Genomic DNA, 19,901 nt, shown 5'->3' with positions numbered 1-19,901 from the left:
GCCCTGACTAACGGCAACCATGATAGCACTAGGTAAAATTTTAGAACAAAACAGAAAGCTCACAAGTCAGCCCCTGTATCGTGGTTACTCTCTGTACCCCCCGGGAGGGGAGTGCACGTAACTGCAATTTACTGATGTGTTGGGTATCTATGCAAGTGTAGGGACCTACAGAGAATTGGGGTCCCCTGATGATGGGCTGCAAGCTTTAACAGACCAGGCTTTCCCCTAGCTGTGGGTACACAAGGATAGTGCGTGGCATAAAATGAGTGTAGCTTACAATTCCTATGGGGAGAGTGGCAGAATAACCACAAAAACACATGCCTGTAGAGCAAAAACTCCCAGTTACACCTCTAGGACAACAACATTCTTCTCAGTACATCTCACCCTCTTTTAAACAAATCACATTGAATTATGTGCATGATTTATCCACCACCTACCCTGGCCACTTTGTTGCTGTCATAGGCCTTAAAAACTCTCATTTGCATTTGGTACGCATTGTTGTCCGTGTATATAATCTTATTGGTCTGCAGATCCGTTCGTGTTCTGACTACTGCTTCCCGATTAAGCTCCAGAGGCCCAACTCTATACTGCTGCTCTATGTGCCGGCACAGCAGCGTCTTGTCATAGCCTTCAGGGGCATGGTAGAGTCTGGAGAACATTGCATAGACGTGGCCTTCATCAGTGACATCTCTGAAATCAGATTAATAAAACACAATCTGATCAGTGCACGGTTCTGTGCTATAGAAACCCAACATAAATAATGTGTCTGATGAGGCATTATATCCCTACTACCTACACCGCTATCATGTCTGATGAGGCATTATATCACTACTTCACACACCACTATCGTGTCTGATGATGAGGCATTATATCACTACTTCCCACACTGCTATCGTGCCTGATGAGGCATTATATCACTACTTCCCACACCGCTATAGTGTCTCATGAGGCATTATATCACTACTTCCCACACCGCTATCGTGTCTGATGAGGCATTATATCACTACTTAGCAATGGTGACCGCAAACACATTATACAGTTTCAGCTATTTTGCACTTTGTCAGTATTGGCAAGAATAAGATTTTATTGTTCACTTTACTCAAAAGAATTGTATATGGTTATGTTTATTAAACAGTTAGGCCTTTCCTTTGTTTCCCTGGTTAAATAAATGTACTCTATATTGAAATTATAGGCATTAAACATGGAAATAGTCTCATGGTGGATGGACATTCAGTATGTGCCAAGAACAATATATACTGTACATTCAGTATTCCATATATTGTATATACATGTAGTGGCTGTATGAAAACGGGTCATGGATTGTGTGTGGGGCTGGAAGATTCAACCCACACAGGGAAGAAAATGAGGTGTGACCAAACCTATGTGCTGCAGAGTGGAGACAGTCCAGGAGAGACTGTGCAACCAAGTGAGGATACTGTTGTGTGCAGACAGCCCAGGTCAGAAGATGCTGCTGCTGTGTGGAGACAGTCCAGGAGAGACTGCGGAAGCGAGAGAGGCTGCCCTGAGTACAGAGCTTGAGTGGGGCTGTGGCAGCCAAAAGCCAGAGGCCAAGCCAGACCAGGCTAGGAAGCTATACCTGTGAGAGACCGTATTTACAATACTGTGAAACTTTGCATGTAGGCTAGCTGCCCATAGTAGGTTGGGACCAAGAAGTGAGGGTCTATGTAATAAGCCTTGGAGAGAGATACTGTAAGGTATAAGGCAGAGTCTCTCAAACGCAGTCTCCAAGGCACTTCAAAGGTTCAGGTTTTAGGTATATCCATGGTTCAGCACAGATGGTTAAATCAAATTGACTGAGGTGCTAATTAAGTCACCCGTGGCCAAGTATGGATACATTTAAAACCTGTACCGTTGGGGTGCCTTGAGGATATAGTGTTTGAGAAACTCTGTTATATGGTGATAAAGTAACAATCAAACAGCTCCTAACTTTCTGTAACATGTCAGTTATGAGGCTTTATTGACCCACTTTATCTCTTTCCAAGAGTTTGTACATAGACCCCCTAGTACCCCGAGTGAGGGCTAGGCTGTTTAGTTGGGTTGGATATGTGTGACCAGCGGTCAGGAGACCACCTGTCACCATACCGATGCCGGGATCCCGGCTTTGAGATGCCCGGCAGGGTGGGGTGGGGGGGGGGGGGGGGGGGGGCGAGCGCAACGAAGCCCCATGCGGGCTCGGTGGTGAGCTGTGCTCGCCACAGGTTCTATTCCCACTCGTAGGTGTCGTGGACACCACGAGTGGGAAAATACCCTGTTAGTCGATATGCAGACTATCAGGATTGTTAGGGGGCGGGTTCCCGGCATCGAGATTGTGACCGCTGGTCACACAACTACATCCTGTTTAGTTTTTCATTTCTTGCTGTAAGCGGACAGTAAAGAATCACTTAATTTTTTTATTGAACCTGAAAAGCCATAGGTGAACCCAGATTTAGGCACCCAAAAACACTCCACCATTAAACAGTCTACCGGGCTAAATACCCCAGATTGCCAAAAACATATACTGTAAATTATATGTAGTTGATGAAGTCTACCTGACAAAACGCGTTGGTCCTTACCAGATTGCACCTCTCCTAAAAGATAAGCATCTTCCTCTTTTAAAAAAAAAGTGTTTTATATATTTATATATATATATATATATATATTTATATATATATATATATATATATATATATATATATATATATATATATATATATATATATACTGCTCCAACTCAGCCGGCACTCCACGCTGCAGTTACAACTGATCCAGGTGCCTAGTGCAGCAATCTACATATCCATACAAAAAAGCACGGCACTCCCAGGACTCTTCTGCAAAAACGCCTTTATTGGCGGTGTTCTATCAACATGTTTCAGGGCATCTGCCCTTTCGTCAGGATACACCAATATACGTATATTGGTGTATCCTGACGAAAGGGCAGATGTCCTGAAACATGTTGATAGAACACCGCCAATAAAGGCGTTTTTGCAGAAGAGTCCTGGGAGTGCCGTGCTTTTTTGTATGGATATATATATATATATATATATATATATATATATATATATATATATATATATATATATATATATAAATAATATTTTATTTTTTAACATTTTTCCTCTTTTTTTTCCTTCCTCCTTTTTTAAAAGTGTCACCTTTTATGGATTGTCTAGGATTATCCATTTTTTACAGTGCGATTCATGTGCAATTTTAGCAATTGTATGTAATACACTTCTATTTGCTATATCTGTCTAAATAAATTCATGTTATACTTTTTATCCAATATGTCAGTCATAATTTTATATAAATTGAGACACTTAAGGTCGCTTTTTTACCCTATCCTTGACTTTATACTTTTTAAAATAAGGAGCATCACCACCGCCTCAACCTTTTAGGGTTGAGCTGACACCCATTTATCTGAATATTCCTTAAGCCAGAGGTTCCCAAACACGGTCCTCAAGGCACCCCAACGGTACAGGTTTTAAATGTATCCATGATGGCCACGGGTGACTTAATTAGCACCTTAGTCAATTTGATTTAACCATCTGTGCTGAGCCATGGATATACCTAAAACCTGAACTGTTGGGGTGCCTTGAGGACCGCATTCGGGAACCTCTGGCTTAAGCAAACTACATCCCCACCGGGAGTGTCCCCCACATGACTGCACTTTGCATAATTGTGTGATAAAGTCGATTGTACTGTGGCGCTGTTCACAGCCCCTATATTATATATATATATATATATATATATATATATTAAAAGCGGGGGAGATGAAGGATATATAGCGACCCAGGTGTCAGTATAATAAGTATATAGTTGCCAATGTAAGTAAAAAAGGTATTTATTCACGTAAAATTAAAAATTACAGGAAAAACATCTAAAAAAATGGGACAATGATAAAACACAAATGAACTAAAAGCACTTAAATGAATTATATAAAACTACAATAAAAGCAAGTATAAGAGCAAGTATAAGAATTTTTTTCTTATCTTAATTGAGGTAGGTAAGGGTTCCCAACGCGTTTCGTCTGATGAGACTTCTTCAAAGGGTAAGGGTACAATAAACCTGTGAGTCTATTTATAGCTGTTATAGCATGGTGGGAGGGTCATATCTTAGCAGGGAGTCATGTGATACAATTAAGTATGTAATGCAACTAGTATATTTAAAAATGCAGTCTGAAGGATACCAGTCAGTTTAAGATCCACAATAAGTAAAAACGATTTGATCTGAGCGGTTTTTGAGGAGTTAAAAGATGTGAAATGTCTATTTGTAGTATAATCACGGCACTTCCGCCACACTTCCGGGGACGGAGGCCGTGATACGTCACTTCCGGCCCACTTCCGCTGCCGTCTGCGCATGCGGCGCTGCGATGTCACTATCTGGTCCACACAGCAACTTTGTCTGCCAGGGATTGAGGAGTCTTTATAGTGTGTCCTCTCCCGGCGGCCATGTTTGATGGGATTTTGTCTATTCTTTATAGGTATTCGTGGCCATTTTCTAGTAGATTGTCTGGCCCAGCACCCGTCCGGTAACCGTGGGGATCGTTCCATATGGAAAAAAAAAAAGATATATAGTGTCAGGAATCCGTCCAAAATCATATGATTACATCTTCCAAATGGTGGTAGTACAATATCTCATATTATAGGGCAAGTGCAAGTGATTATTTAGCAGTAATGAAATTTGTCTAATAAAGTGCTTGTGCATTAGGTGTGCTATTTTACAGGGATGGCTCTAAATAATTGTGCGCAGAATTATTTGTGATATTAAAGTGACAGTGTTATTGAGGTGCATAGTGTATTTATAAAGCAGTATATAGCAGTATTTCTATACATGATTTAATGTAATAAATTAATATGATAATATAATAATATAATATAAATATAAATAGAGTGTTTTACCTTTCTCAGGCCTCTATGAATTACTGTTTCGTACAGTACCTGATCTTCCCAGTTGGTCTCCCCTACTGGTACTGATCGGGCCCAGCGCTGCTTGGCTTCCAAGATCAGGCGTGTTTGGGCATTTCCAGCGTGGTATGACTGTAACTTCGTTGTGCCTTACGGATTCACACTCTACATTTAGTGACGTAAATTATTTTAAGGTGTAAATTAGGTGATATAAAGTGACTAGTATGGTGAGACAACAGTACGGGTGGGGTGGGGGTGGGGGTGGGGGGGGGGATAAGACTGTGGGGGGTGGGGACAAGGTATGTGGGAGGGCGTGGATGGGGATAGGGGTTCTGGATTTGATTCTCACAGGGGAAAATGGAAGAATCACCACTAAAAATTACATTAAACATGTGGACACTAACAGTTATCTCCACTACAAGAGTAACCATCTGAGGAGCTGGAAGAATAACATCCCGTTTTCCCAATTTAGTAGAATCAAAAGAAATTGCAGTAAACCAGAGGACTGTCAGACACAATTGGAACTGTATACTAACAGATTCAAACAGAAAGAATACCCGGACACAATTCTAAAAGAAGCCATCACCAGAACCAACCTGGTTGAAAGACCACAATTGCTGGAATATAAAACAAGAGAAAAAAAGAAAGACTCCACGGCTTTCATAACTACTTACAATCGGCATGAAAAATCCATCAGAGAGTCTTTCAGGAACCATTGGTGGATACTGCTCATGGACCCCATCCTTAAGGAAATCCTCCCTCCTCACCCAGAGATAGTTTTTAAAAAATCACGAAACCTGAAGGACATTTTAGCCCCAAGCATGTTGAGGAATGACCAAGACAAAGATCACACCTGGCCCAAATGTAAGGGCTCTTACAAATGTGGGCGGTGCAATGTATGTCGATATTTACACCCCAACAGGAGAACCTTTACGGACATGGAGAAGAAAAAGGAATACAGGATCAAGGAATATATGAACTGCAACACCCAGTCTGTCATATATCTTCTGGAATGTGACTGTGGTAAACAATACATCGGGAAAACCAAGAGGCCTTTAAAACTGAGGATACAGGAACACGTGAGGAACATCAAGAATAAAGTGGAAACTCACGCTGTCTCCCAACACTTTACCACAACACACAACTCCAACCCAGAAGCCCTTACCTTTAAAGCCATCGAACTGGTGAAACTGGGGGAGAGAGGAGGAGATCTCGCTAATAAATTGTCACGCAGAGAGATGTTCTGGATATTCCAACTACAGACATTACAGCCAAAAGGATTTAATGACAATTATGAGATCGCCCCATTCTTATAAAATACGGTACTATTATTTTTCATCCATCTTTCAATGGAACATGAACCCCTATCCCCATCCACGCCCTCCCACATACCTTGTCCCCACCCCCCACAGTCTTATCCTCCCCCCAACACCTCCCCCCCCACCCCCACCCCACCCGTACTGTTGTCTCACCATACTAGTCACTTTATATCACCTAATTTACACCTTAAAATAATTTACGTCACTAAATGTAGAGTGTGAATCCGTAAGGCACAACGAAGTTACAGTCATACCACGCTGGAAATGCCCAAACACGCCTGATCTTGGAAGCCAAGCAGCGCTGGGCCCGATCAGTACCAGTAGGGGAGACCAACTGGGAAGATCAGGTACTGTACGAAACAGTAATTCATAGAGGCCTGAGAAAGGTAAAACACTCTATTTATATTTATATTATATTATTATATTATCATATTAATTTATTACATTAAATCATGTATAGAAATACTGCTATATACTGCTTTATAAATACACTATGCACCTCAATAACACTGTCACTTTAATATCACAAATAATTCTGCGCACAATTATTTAGAGCCATCCCTGTAAAATAGCACACCTAATGCACAAGCACTTTATTAGACAAATTTCATTACTGCTAAATAATCACTTGCACTTGCCCTATAATATGAGATATTGTACTACCACCATTTGGAAGATGTAATCATATGATTTTGGACGGATTCCTGACACTATATATCTTTTTTTTTTTCCATATGGAACGATCCCCACGGTTACCGGACGGGTGCTGGGCCAGACAATCTACTAGAAAATGGCCACGAATACCTATAAAGAATAGACAAAATCCCATCAAACATGGCCGCCGGGAGAGGACACACTATAAAGACTCCTCGATCCCTGGCAGACAAAGTTGCTGTGTGGACCAGATAGTGACATCGCAGCGCCGCGGGCGCATGCGCAGACGGCAGCGGAAGTGGGGCGGAAGTGACGTATCGCGGCCTCCGTCCCCGGAAGTGTGGCGGAAGTGCCGTGATTATACTACAAATAGACATTTCACATCTTTTAACTCCTCAAAAACCGCTCAGATCAAATCGTTTTTACTTATTGTGGATCTTAAACTGACTGGTATCCTTCAGACTGCATTTTTAAATATACTAGTTGCATTACATACTTAATTGTATCACATGACTCCCTGCTAAGATATGACCCTCCCACCATGCTGTAACAGCTATAAATAGACTCACAGGTTTATTGTACCCTTACCCTTTGAAGAAGTCTCATCAGACGAAACGCGTTGGGAACCTTTACCTACCTCAATTAAGATAAGAAAAAAATTCTTATACTTGCTCTTATACTTGCTTTTATTGTAGTTTTATATAATTCATTTAAGTGCTTTTAGTTCATTTGTGTTTTATCATTGTCCCATTTTTTTAGATGTTTTTCCTGTAATTTTTAATTTTACGTGAATAAATACCTTTTTTACTTACATTGGCAACTATATACTTATTATACTGACACCTGGGTCGCTATATATCCTTCATCTCCCCCGCTTTTAACAAATCTCATCCAGGGAATCACCATCCCTGTATTTATTTGAAGGAACCAGCTTGACGCCCCATTAGGTACAGAGGGGAGTGTCCAAGATTGCCAAAAAATCCAGTCTTTTAACATATCTGTGTGTATCACAAGTGGCGCAATATTAATCCTTGTTTCCCAAACTATTTTCGGTGTTAATTTCTTATTGCGGCCTGGTGGAGGGTCACACCCTATAGAATGTTGAGGAACACAGATCGTACTAGTAAAAGAAATGTTTGGTGCCAAAAAATATTTAACGAGAGTACTATGGTCAATGAACCAACCCAATCTGCTAATTTAGATGACTTATTTTGGGGTATTGAAAGACTTCTTACAAAAGAGGTTAAAACAAGGTGGGACATCAAAGGCCTTGAGCACTATATATCAATGAACAGAGTACCGAGGGGCCTTAGACTACTCAAACAACCCACATTTGGCAACCAAGAGGGAACATTTATGGAAAAATGGGACAAAATACTACACACATGTTCTATAGACTTAATGAAACTCCTAATTGATGAAAAGAAACAATCCCTCTCATCCTTAGAGACTGACATTAAATTGAAGGAAAGAGAACTTGAACCTTTTAAAGATAAGGAGGACTACAAAATTAACGAATCGGTATTGAACAAGAAAATGGAGCACATTGAGGCTGAGGTGATTAAAGGAAAGGAAAAAAAGTTCCATAGGGACAAAAACGATTATGAACAAGGGAGAGTAAAAAATTGGAGTAGGTTCAACTCCAACAAACAGTCGGACCAAAGGACGGACAGAGGAAATTGGAAAACCGTCACTTCAAGAACTAACGCCACACAAAATAACAATAGAAACACTCCTAATAGCAGTCTAAAAACATCCAATAGATTTTCTATTCTACAGAGGCATGGCTCAAGCAGTGATCAGGATTTTTTATCCCAAAGAACAGGAGCGAGACCAAAGTACAACATAAAGAACACGATGAGAGAAGACATACATCATGCATCGCCCCTCAAAAGAAGGTATACAGAAGAAGAGGATCCCGAGGAGGCAGGAGGGAGGGAAAACAAAAAAAGAACAATATAACAACAAATCCAAGCGAAAAGGGTATATTCAACCTTTCCCAACATGTACTAACGGAACCAGAAGTGTCGTTACTAGTAAAAGGACTATCGTTTGAACCAACAGAAGGCCTGAACAAATTCAACACATTTATAGACTTAAACAAATATGTCAGGAAATTAACACTGAAAAGACACTTTCTAAGAAAAGAGGATGCTGTTATAGCAAATTATGAGACCCGCTCCAAATCAGGCCTAAAACCAACCTCCAAGTTCTACCCCTTAGAATCTAAGGGTAGCAATATTAGCATGTTTTACGAACTAGTGAAAAAGGACCTGTGCGACATGGACCAGGGAGTAATCAAAGAGAAGAATCTTAACAATAGAAAAAGTGAGGCCCTAAAGAATTTACAGAAAAATAAAGGGATAATCATAAAACAAGCTGACAAAGGGGGGGGCTGGTCGTCATGGATCGGATGAAATACATTGCAGAAGCGTAAAGACTTATCAGATGAAGAGTCATATAAAAAGCTTCCTAAAGATCCGAAGGATGATTACACTGAAGAATTGAGGACACTTTTATTGCATGGTTTTAGAACAGGAATCATTACCAAAGACGAATACCAATTTTTAATGAGATCAGACCCCACTACCCCCATCTTTTACTTTTTACCAAAAATTCATAAGAGCTTGGAAAACCCGCCAGGAAGACCGATAGTGGCGGGCATAGACTCACTTACCTCTAATCTATCTGAATACGCTGATGTTTTTTTAAAACCCTATGTAAAGGACCTCCCATCTTACCTCAAGGATACCACATCGGTACTGAGCCTTTTGAAGGATATCGAGTGGAAGGACTCATACATGTGGGTCACAATAGATGTACAATCTCTATACACATGTATTGAACATAACAAGGGAGTTACGGCCTGTAAAGAATTCTTGGACAAAGATGACACACTAACAAATGAACACAAAAATTTTATTTGTGACATCATGCGTTTTATTCTTCAACACAATTATTTTAAATTCCTGGATCAGTTTTATCTACAGCAGTGCGGCACCGCAATGGGTACTATTTTTGCACCGAGTTTTGCAAATCTTTTTATGGGATGTTGGGAAAAAGTTTTTATATATGATCATCAGGATTTTAAGAGCCATTTAATCTTTTATCGAAGATATATTGATGACATTTTAATAATCTGGGATGGTGACATGGAACTTTTTAACCAATTTTTTAAACATATTTGTACCAATGACATGAATCTCGCTTTTACATCCAATGTGAACAAAGAACATATCGAGTTTCTGGATTTGATTCTCACAGGGGAAAATGGAAGAATCGCCACTAAAAATTACATTAAACATGTGGACACTAACAGTTATCTCCACTACAAGAGTAACCATCTGAGGAGCTGGAAGAATAACATCCCGTTTTCCCAATTTAGTAGAATCAAAAGAAATTGCAGTAAACCAGAGGACTGTCAGACACAATTGGAACTGTATACTAAACAGATTCAAACAGAAAGAATACCCGGACACAATTCTAAAAGAAGCCATCACCAGAACCAACCTGGTTGAAAGACCACAATTGCTGGAATATAAAACAAGAGAAAAAAAGAAAGACTCCACGGCTTTCATAACTACTTACAATCGGCATGAAAAATCCATCAGAGAGTCTTTCAGGAACCATTGGCGGATACTGCTCATGGACCCCATCCTTAAGGAAATCCTCCCTCCTCACCCAGAGATAGTTTTTAAAAAATCACGAAACCTGAAGGACATTTTAGCCCCAAGCATGTTGAGGAATGACCAAGACAAAGATCACACCTGAGAGCATGACATTTATGACATAATCAATGCATAAGTAATTACATGCGTAGCCAGCGATATATTTAAATCCATATTAATTTATTTGTTAGATAGCTTATTACTGGCTATCTACATGCTTTATCATTATACTGTATTTGCTCATTTATTATGTGATTCATTATTTGTTAATATTTGTTCAATGTTACTTTGCACTGTAGATCATATTTTGTTGATTGGTGCCTGTGCGCCTCTCCCCTGTCCCCGGAAACAGGCTTGGTGCCTTTTCGGGTGTACTTATCTGCCCGGTCTGTTTTGAGCGCAGCCTGTGGGTTGCTACGGGTGACGCGCTATGTGTGACGCGCAGCTCGAAGGTGACCTATAACACTGGGACGCAGCTAGGGAGATATCTTTCTCCGTCCAGGGAGGACAAAGTCCGGCTCCATCGTGTGGATACACACGATGTGCAGCGGATTAAAACCTCCCCTGGACGTCACTTCCGGTTCACGGCAAGCCGTGTTTTTTGGGTGTGACGTAACTGGCTTCCACGTGTGACTGGGCACAGGTGAGATAGCTCACAGGTAAGTACACCACACACTATAAAATGCACCTGTTGGCTAAGCACATAAGGCACATGTCACTTTGGAAACTGACACTGCGGTTGGCAGTGTGCAGCACTATGTCACTTTATCCATTCCTATGAAGAAGATAGTCGAAACAGCTGTCGGAATGCTAAGTATTCATTGATCTTTTCATGCTGCTACCATCGTGTGTGCTATATGCTTGCTGCCTTTTTTAAAGAAATTTCTGAACAAGTAAAACACCTTTTTGCATTCAAGCCGTGTGCTGGTTCTTCTGGGTTTAATCGCTTTGGTGGGTATCCTTGGAATTTTTTCTATATATATATATATATATATATATATATATATATATATATATATTAGTGCATAGAAGACAGCGGCACTCAGCAGACGTGATGAAGAAAAAATGCCTTTAAAACGGACTGTATTAAAGGCATTTTTTTCTTCATCAAGTCTGCTGAGTGCCGCTGTCTTCTATGCACTGTTGAGGATCTGTTATTTGATCTACGGAGGGCACCGCAGCAAGGAACATTGCTTATCCATTTGGAGTGCCGAGGTTTGTTTGTTTTGTATGTTTTGCAGTGCTGCAATGGACTGGTTACTTACTGTACACTTACGTTTCCTCGCATGTGCCGACTGGGAAATCTCCCAATAGCTGGTCACTGCACCCACCTCTCACGCCATCATATAGTGCCCACAACACATGCAGGGGAAATAACTGGGCTTTGTCAGGCACACGCCATGCAAAAACCAACCATTAACAAAACACAATTGAAAATAATAATAATAAAAACAAATGACAATCTGCAGCAAAAATAGGATTTTGGTACTTACCAGGTAAATCCTTTTCTTTGAATCCATAGGGGGCACTGGAGTACTCTTGGGATATGGACGGTGTTAGCAAGGACAGGCACTGAATATTTAAATTTCAGTAACTCTCCTCCCTTCCATACTCCCGGAATACCTCAGTGTTTTTTCCTGAGGCGAACAGGAGCGATAGAGAGGATGAACAATGGAGAATTACCTATAACATTATAACATAACGGACAACAATAAAGTTGACACATAACGTAACTGACAACTAAACAGTTGACACCATAACCGATAGAACTTGATAATTTGAACCAGTCGGTGAGAGTGTGTTACCATAAGATCCCCTGAACTTACCACAAACCAGGAAAAACTGCTCTGGGTGGGCGTCCAGTGCCCCCTATGGATTCAAAGGATTTACCTGGTAAGTACCAAAATCCTATTTTCTTTTTCATCCACTAGGGGGTCACTGGAGTACTCTTGGGACGTACCAAAGTTTCCCCTGTGGGCGGGAGAGCTGTTTGGCACCTGTAACACTAGGCGGCCAAAGCTAGATGCTGATGCCGCAACCGTATCAAACTTGTAAAAGCGCACAAACGGGTGCACTGATGACCATGTAGCCGCACAGCAAAGCTGCGTCGTAGAAGCCCCACAACCAGCTGCCCATGAAGTTCCCACAGAACGTGTGGAATGAGCTGTTACCGATGTAGGCAGCTGTAACCTAGCATGAAGGTAAGCCTGACGTATGATCAGTTTTATCCATCTGGATAAGGTCTGCTTAGAAGCTGGCCAACCCATCTTGGCAGCATCATAGAGAACAAACAACGTATCAGTCTTACGAACTGTAGACGTTCGGGATACATAAACGCGTAATGCGCGTATCACATCCAAAGTTATAGAATTTCCTGTTAACACAGGAACTACTATTGGTTGATTGATGTGAAAAGATGACACTACTTTGGTAAGAAAGCGGGATTCGTCCGAAGTTCCGCTCTGTCATCATGAAACACCAAATACGGTGGCTTGCATGACAAGGCACCCAAATCTGAAACACGCCTTGCCGAAGCTAAGTCTAGTAGAAACATTGTTTTCTAAGTGAGAAACTTAATATCCACTTGTTGTAAGGGTTCAAAATATGAAGACTGTAAGAAATCTAAAACCAGATTCAAGTCCCATGGCGCTGTAGGTGGAATGAATGGAGGCTGTACTGTGAGGACACCTTGCAGAAAGGTGTGTACAGACGGCAACAGAGCCAATCGTCTTTGAAAGTAAATTGACAAAGCAGATACCTGCACCTTTAGTGTAGATAAACGCAGTCCTCCATCTAACCCCGTCTGTAGAAATAACAAAAGTTGGGATAACTTGAAAGATGATGTCGGAAACTTCCGAGCTTCACACCAACCTATATAGGCACGTCAAATTCTGTAATAATGAGCTGCCGTAACTGGCTTCCCAGCACGTAATCATGGTTGGTATAACAGATTCTGGAATGCCCTCTCTTCTTAAGAGGGCGGTCTCAACAGCCACCCCGTCAAACGCAGCCGCGCTAAATCGGGGTAAAGGAACGGACCCTGTTGTAACAGGTCCGGACGTAGTGGGAGCGGCCAAGGATCATCTGCAAGTAGACCGCGGAGATCCGAGAACCAAGCTCTCCGAGGCCAATGAGGCGCCACTAGTATGACTGTGGCGGACTCTCTTTTGATCCGTTTTAGCAACAGAGGGAGCAGCGGAAACGGTGGAAACAGGTACACAAGGCTGTACGGCCACGCGATTGTGAGAGCATCCACTGCCACTGCCTTTGGATCTCTCGTTCTGGACACATACTGGGGCGTTTGATGATTGTGGCGAGATGCCAGCAGGTCCCCTTGAGGGTAACCCCACCTTCGGACCAACATGTGAAACACTTCTGGATTTAATACCCATTCTCCTGGATGAAAATCCCGACGGCTGAGATAATCCGCCTCCCAGTTGTCCACTCCCGGAATGAACACTGGCGACAATATCACTTGGTGATGCTCGGCCCAATTGAGGATCCGAGCTATTTCCCGCATGGCCATGCGGCTTCTCGTTCCTCCTTGTGTACGTGACCGCCGTCGCATTGTCTGACTGCACCTGGACAGTCTGAGAACGAAGCATGTGCACTGCTTGTTGTAGCGCATTGAAAATTGCCCGGAGTTCCAGGACATTTATAGACAGCAATCTTTCGTGATACGCCCAGAGACCCTGGAGCTGACAATTTTGAAATACAGCTCCCCAACCTCTGAGACTCGCGTCCGTCGTTAGAATTATCCAATTCAAGGCGCCGAACCATTTTCCTGTGGTTAGATTGTGTACTTTGAACCCCAAAGTAGAGATGCTCTGGGCCGTGGCGACAACCTCACCCTGTGGTGTATCTGCAGGTGCGAGCCCGACCACTGTGCGAGCACATCCAGTTGAAAAGGGCGTGAGTGAAATCTTCCGAACTGAAGCGCTTCGAAAGCCGCCACCATTGTGCCTAAGAGACGAATGCACAAATGTACCTTTTTCTGTGCGTGGCTTGAGCACTAAAGGCCCATACACACTTGACGATAAAATGAACGACGTCGTTCATTTCAGCCCTCATCAACGACGTCGCTCATTATATCGTCAAGTGTGTATGCATCCGACGACCACCGATGCGCGGCCCCGCGGGACGTTAACGACCCTCGCTTATCTGTGGAGCATGTATGCTCAATTTCCACTATGGTCGTTACTGACCAGAGACGTCGTTGAATGTGTATGGTGTGAAAGACCAACGACCAAGCCACTGTTCACCAGCCCTGTTCCCAGCTCATTATTTTAATAAACTGTTCAGCTTGGATGCTTCAACGATGAATGGTCTATGGTCTTTGGTCTTTGGTAGTGTGTATGCTCATGTCGTTTGCTCAGCTGTTCAAGGGAAGTTCAAGGGAAGTCGTTAACGACGGTCGTTAACGATGTGTGCATCGTCAAGTATGTATGGGCCTTAAGTGTACCAGATGACGAATAATCTGTACTCTTTGATTTACCGTATTGAGACGGAAGTAGATGTGATCTCTTGAAGTTGACAATCTAACCCTGCTGAACTAGTACATTGTACGTTAGCAACGCATGTTGGAGGAGCCTCTGTTGAGACGGAGCTTTGATGAGCAGATCGTCCAAGTACGGAACTATTATCACTCCCAGAGATCTGAGATGAGCTATCATCACAGACATCACTTTTGTGAATAACCGAGGCGCTGACGAGAGGCCAAACGGTAGAGCCTGAAATTGGTAATGGGTTTGCCGTACCGCAAACCTTAAGAACCTCTGATGCGGTGGCCAAATTGGAATGTGTAAGTACGCATTCTTGAGATCCAGCGCTATCATGAATTCCTGTGGCTCTAAACCTGCAATTATGGACCGCAGGGATTCCATCTTGAATCTGTAGTAAGTGACGTACTGATTGAGACCCTAGAAGTTCAATATTGGGCTGACCGAGCCATCAGGCTTTGGTCCTACAAAAAGACTGGAACAATAACCCTGACTTTGTTGGTGAACAGGGACCTGAATCAAAACTGCTGAATCCAGCAGAGACTGAATGGCAATGTGGAAAACATGCCTTCTTATCTTCCGACACAGGCAGTCCTGTCTTGAAAAACCACAGTGATGGGAGACAGTCGAACTCTATTGTGTAACCTTTTAACACTAAATTGCGGATCCACCCATCCGTGGACGTCTGGAACCACACCAAATGGAACGTATGAAGGCGTGCCCCCACAACTGTAGATCCGAGATGGACTGGAAGGCCATCATGCCACTGGCTTGTCGGTGACCTTAGCATTTTGACGACGGCTGGTGGTTTGTTTAAAACCACGTCCTCTGCCTCGTCCACCAGGTGGGGTTGGTCGTCTACCACGGCCTCGAAAAGGCTGAGGTCTAAAGGATTTGAACGCTGGTCCAGAGTATATCTGAAAATCCATTTGTCCAATTCAGGACCAAACAACTTCCACGTAAGGTAATGCTTCTATTCTTCTCTCGACCTTTGCCTCCGCCTGCCAAGGACGCAGTCAGAGCGCTTGTCGTGCCGCAACTAGTGACGCTGAAAGGCGAGAACTGACCAGTCAGACGTCCGTAGAAGCTGTACGTAGATAATCAGCAGCTTCGATCAGCGAGAAGTATAAGGTGGTCGTCTTGTAGGGCGGACCGTAGTCCTGTTATCCATACAAGCAGCGCCGTAGTTACCCAAATGCCAACCAAACGCGGTCGAAGCAACACCCCTGCTGCTGAATACATCGACTTTAGCATAGCTCCCATGGAGATGTCACGGACTCTGGAAACGGGTAACTAGACTTAAATCGGCGAGGTTTAGAAACCTGTGTATCAGGATTCTATATTAACATCTTATTTAGAGATTCCGAGAAAAAAAATAAGAAATACACTGGAGATGTTCTAGGAAAGACCCCTTATAATTTGTCAGAGTTTCCTCAGTCTCTGTAAACGTCAGAGACTGACGCACCCACACTATATGACTGCTGGTCTATGCACCCTTCTCATATTCATCTTGCGCAGGTAGGCCTGGCATAGAATCGTCAGGACTGCAACATAGCAGAAACTGGGAATATATAAGGCAAATGATAACTATCTTTGCAAAATTGGAGATGAAATGGGAGTATAAATATACTGTGCATGTGGTAGAACCCTCTGGGAACCCACCCTTACAGACATTGCAGTGAAACTACCGTTTAGTTTTTTGCTGGTGACTTACTCATCATGTAACCTGACAAATTCCACCTCAGTAAAATTACTAAAATGTAAATGGACAAAGTGCAGTGCACATGGGCAGACTAAGAAACCTGATCCAAAATTCCTACTAACACCCCTGCGCCATCCGGTGGAGCAGTGTTGTAGGACAGGAATGTTCTGGAAAAGAAACAATGTATGATTAAAATGGCCTCCAGCCATGTGCTTATAGTCAAAGAACATAGAGCATATTTCCTTACGTGACCATTTTATATACATTTTCTATGGTATAAGAAGTGCTTGTGCATATATAACACAATGCAGCCTTTTGTTTAGCAGAGGCTGTCTATTGCTGCTGCTGTGGCATAATCCCCCCCCCCCACCCCGCAGCTGCGCTGCATGTAATAGGGACAGGGAAAACTCCAGACTGCCCAGCATGAGCCCACTAGCTACTAGAGGGCTGTTTTATAGGGACAGACCACGGCAGCAGTGTGCACTGTCCGCGGTCTGAGTGATCAGAGGCGGCGGCATCTCCCCCCCCCCCTGCTTCCCCCCTTATCGTGTGCAGGGAGCGCTGGCAGCGACTGTTACGCTGAGCTGCCTGCCGTTACAGAGACAGACCACGGCAGCAGTGAGCGCTGTCCGCGGTCTGAGTGAGCAGAGACGCCGGCAGCTTCTTTCCCCTAAGTGACGGAGCCTCCGGCCGTTACAAGGACAGACCGCGGCAGCACTGAACGCTGTCCGCGGTCTGATTGTGTACAACAGGCAGGGAGCGCTGACAACGGCGCTTGTAGCGGCTGTTCAGCGCGTCCCTCTGAGCGGCGACCGGGAGTAGGGGAGCGGAGCGGGGAGCTTTATCAGCGGTGGCGGGGAGCGGAGCAGCGGGACCTGAGAGTGAGGCAACGCACATAGCAATCCCCCCACCCGGCGGGGCGGCAGCGTGAGCTGACTGCCCTGGTCATAAATACCTGTGATCCTGTGCTCAGACGGGGCTTCTTTAGCAAGCTCCGTTCTGTAGTCTCAGCTGAAGGTAGCTGACCTGTGCTCTTGGGCTCTGACTGGGCTTCTGCAGCAAGCTCCGTCCAGTCCTTTCTGCAGCCTCAGCTGAAGTTAGCTGAGCTGCTTGTGGCTGTGAGGGGGCTCCTATTGTGAGGCCCGACACGCCAAGAGCTGCACGCAGCAGCTTCTGTAATCCCGGACCCATAGCTTTTGTGTAAGCCGGGAAGGGATTCTAAACAGAAAAAAGTATAAAAAAATAAAAACAAAAATATCTAAAAGTAAAATATGTATGTCCCCCTCTGGAGGTCCACACTTGTGCTTCCTATCCATGTGAGCACCCGAAAAAACACTGAAGTATTCTGGGAGTATGGAAGGGAGGAGAGTTACTGAAATTTAAATATTCAGTGCCTGTCCTTGCTAACACTGTCCATATCCCAAGAGTACTCCAGTGACCCCTAGTGGATGAAAAAGAAAGTGTATTATTTAGGGCTCATCTACAAAGGTATTGAAAAACACTTTGTTCTCAATTTCAACGATGTGTCGACCACGTTGTGAAACGTTCTCTGTAGCACAGTGTACTACTATATACTGTATACTCAATGAGCACTTGTATTACAACTCTATTATACTTTACAGAGGATTAACACTTCTTATCCCTGCAGGCAAATGTTGGAATAGACGCACAGAAAGTAAATACAGAAATGCTGCTTTCATTTTTATTTGGAATATTAGTATTAATACTTGGGACCAGATGCTATGATGCCGAGATCGCCAGAGGTGCGAGATACCAGACGATGTCGGATGTTTTTTTTTAAAGAGGCAATCACTTACAAGGCAAAACCATGCATGGAAGTGATTGCCCTTTTAAAAAAAACATCCGACATCGTCTGACATCTCGCACCTCCAGCGATCTCGGGCATCATTGCATTCGGCCCCGAATGTGTAATGGAAACCGTATAATCCATCAGTACCTGACAGCTTTCAGACAGGAGGCCCGATTCTGATTTTAAAGTAAAGCACAAGATAGCGAGTAACTTTGTCTCTGGAAGCAACCATGCTGCAGTGCCAGGCGAGAAAATACATTTATATTTTTTCTGTGCAAGGTAAATACTGGCTGCTTTTGCATGTAGCCCACACATGTTAGCTTTATTTTTACACTGCAATTTAAATATCAGTTTGGACACATCCCACCCAGATCTAATACCCCTTTTGCACCACAAAAACCCGGGTATGACCTGTGTAATTGAATACTGATTCAACCAGTGTCACAGTGGCTTGAAACCCCATTCACACCGCAGGCTGGTCCCGGGTTAGTAGCGGATATTCCTTCTACCAGCGCGTGGATATGACGGGGTAAATTTACTAAGATGGGAGTTCTATTTAAGATGGGATGTTGCTCATAGCAACCAATCAGATTCTACTTCTTATTTATCTAGCACCTTCTAGAAGATAATACCTGGAATCCGATTGGTTACTATGGGACACATTCCATCTTAAATGGAACTCCCACCTTGGTAAATTTACCTCTACATCATTTTGAAGTGCCGTTGAGCCGGCTCTCCACATGCTTTTAGTGTGACCCGGGTTATTTTTCAGAGACCCTTTTACACCAAATGGTGACCCGGGTTTTCCCGCCAATAACCTGGGTTATTTGTTTGGTGGAAAAGGAGGTATTAATCTCTCTGCACATGTTACATCTGCTCCACTTGCAGCATGGTTGTGCCCAGGCGCACAGTTACTTGCTTTACTTCCAAATCAGACTATACTTAGGAGCAGCCTGGGGCAGCTGCAGCTAACGCAAGCACTGACCCAGCTAAAATGACGTCTTTATGCCCAGTATGAGAACCCATACGGACACTGCCATGATGATGTGGGAAGAGCCTGTGCTCTCTGTAATGTGCCTTTTGGCTCAGATCCGACAATGCCAGGTTTCTGGATTAGGGAGTATGCCAATTACAGCCATGGACCTGCAGCGTTACCTGTAAAAATACTGCCTGACTTCTGTCACTAGTTTCCCCATCACAATCTCCAGTTCTACAGACTTGGCAGCCGGAACAGCAGATCCACTCGCAGAGAACATGTAGTTGTCAGATATGGGCCCGGCACCAGTATCTCCATTAGCATGGTATTCCAGAAATTCCTGGGTAGCTTGGACTGTGGAATTTCTCTCTC

The 19,901-nt window shown here is 43.4% G+C and overlaps 1 protein-coding gene and 2 pseudogenes across 2 annotated transcripts in view; 1 reads left to right on the top strand and 2 right to left on the bottom strand.

The window, feature by feature from the left end:
* MAN2B2 (mannosidase alpha class 2B member 2) overlaps positions 1 to 19,901 on the bottom strand; it is a 144,286-nt gene that overhangs the window by 22,606 nt on the left and 101,779 nt on the right. For both annotated transcript variants that reach the window (XM_063923658.1, XM_063923650.1), the window contains exons 12-13: positions 19,709 to 19,900; positions 438 to 690 (exon numbers count right to left, since the gene is read on the bottom strand). In XM_063923658.1, coding sequence (XP_063779728.1) covers positions 438 to 690; positions 19,709 to 19,900 — 445 coding nt within the window. The remainder of the gene's footprint in view (positions 1 to 437; positions 691 to 19,708; position 19,901) is intronic.
* Positions 4,923 to 5,041, bottom strand: LOC134947783 (5S ribosomal RNA; annotated as a pseudogene).
* Positions 6,461 to 6,579, top strand: LOC134947774 (5S ribosomal RNA; annotated as a pseudogene).

The sequence above is a fragment of the Pseudophryne corroboree genome, chromosome 1 (assembly GCF_028390025.1).
Source record: "Pseudophryne corroboree isolate aPseCor3 chromosome 1, aPseCor3.hap2, whole genome shotgun sequence".
Classification (NCBI taxonomy): Eukaryota; Metazoa; Chordata; class Amphibia; order Anura; family Myobatrachidae; genus Pseudophryne; species Pseudophryne corroboree.
Note: the sequence above shows the minus strand (reverse complement) of the source record. Positions and strands in the feature narration are given on the sequence as shown.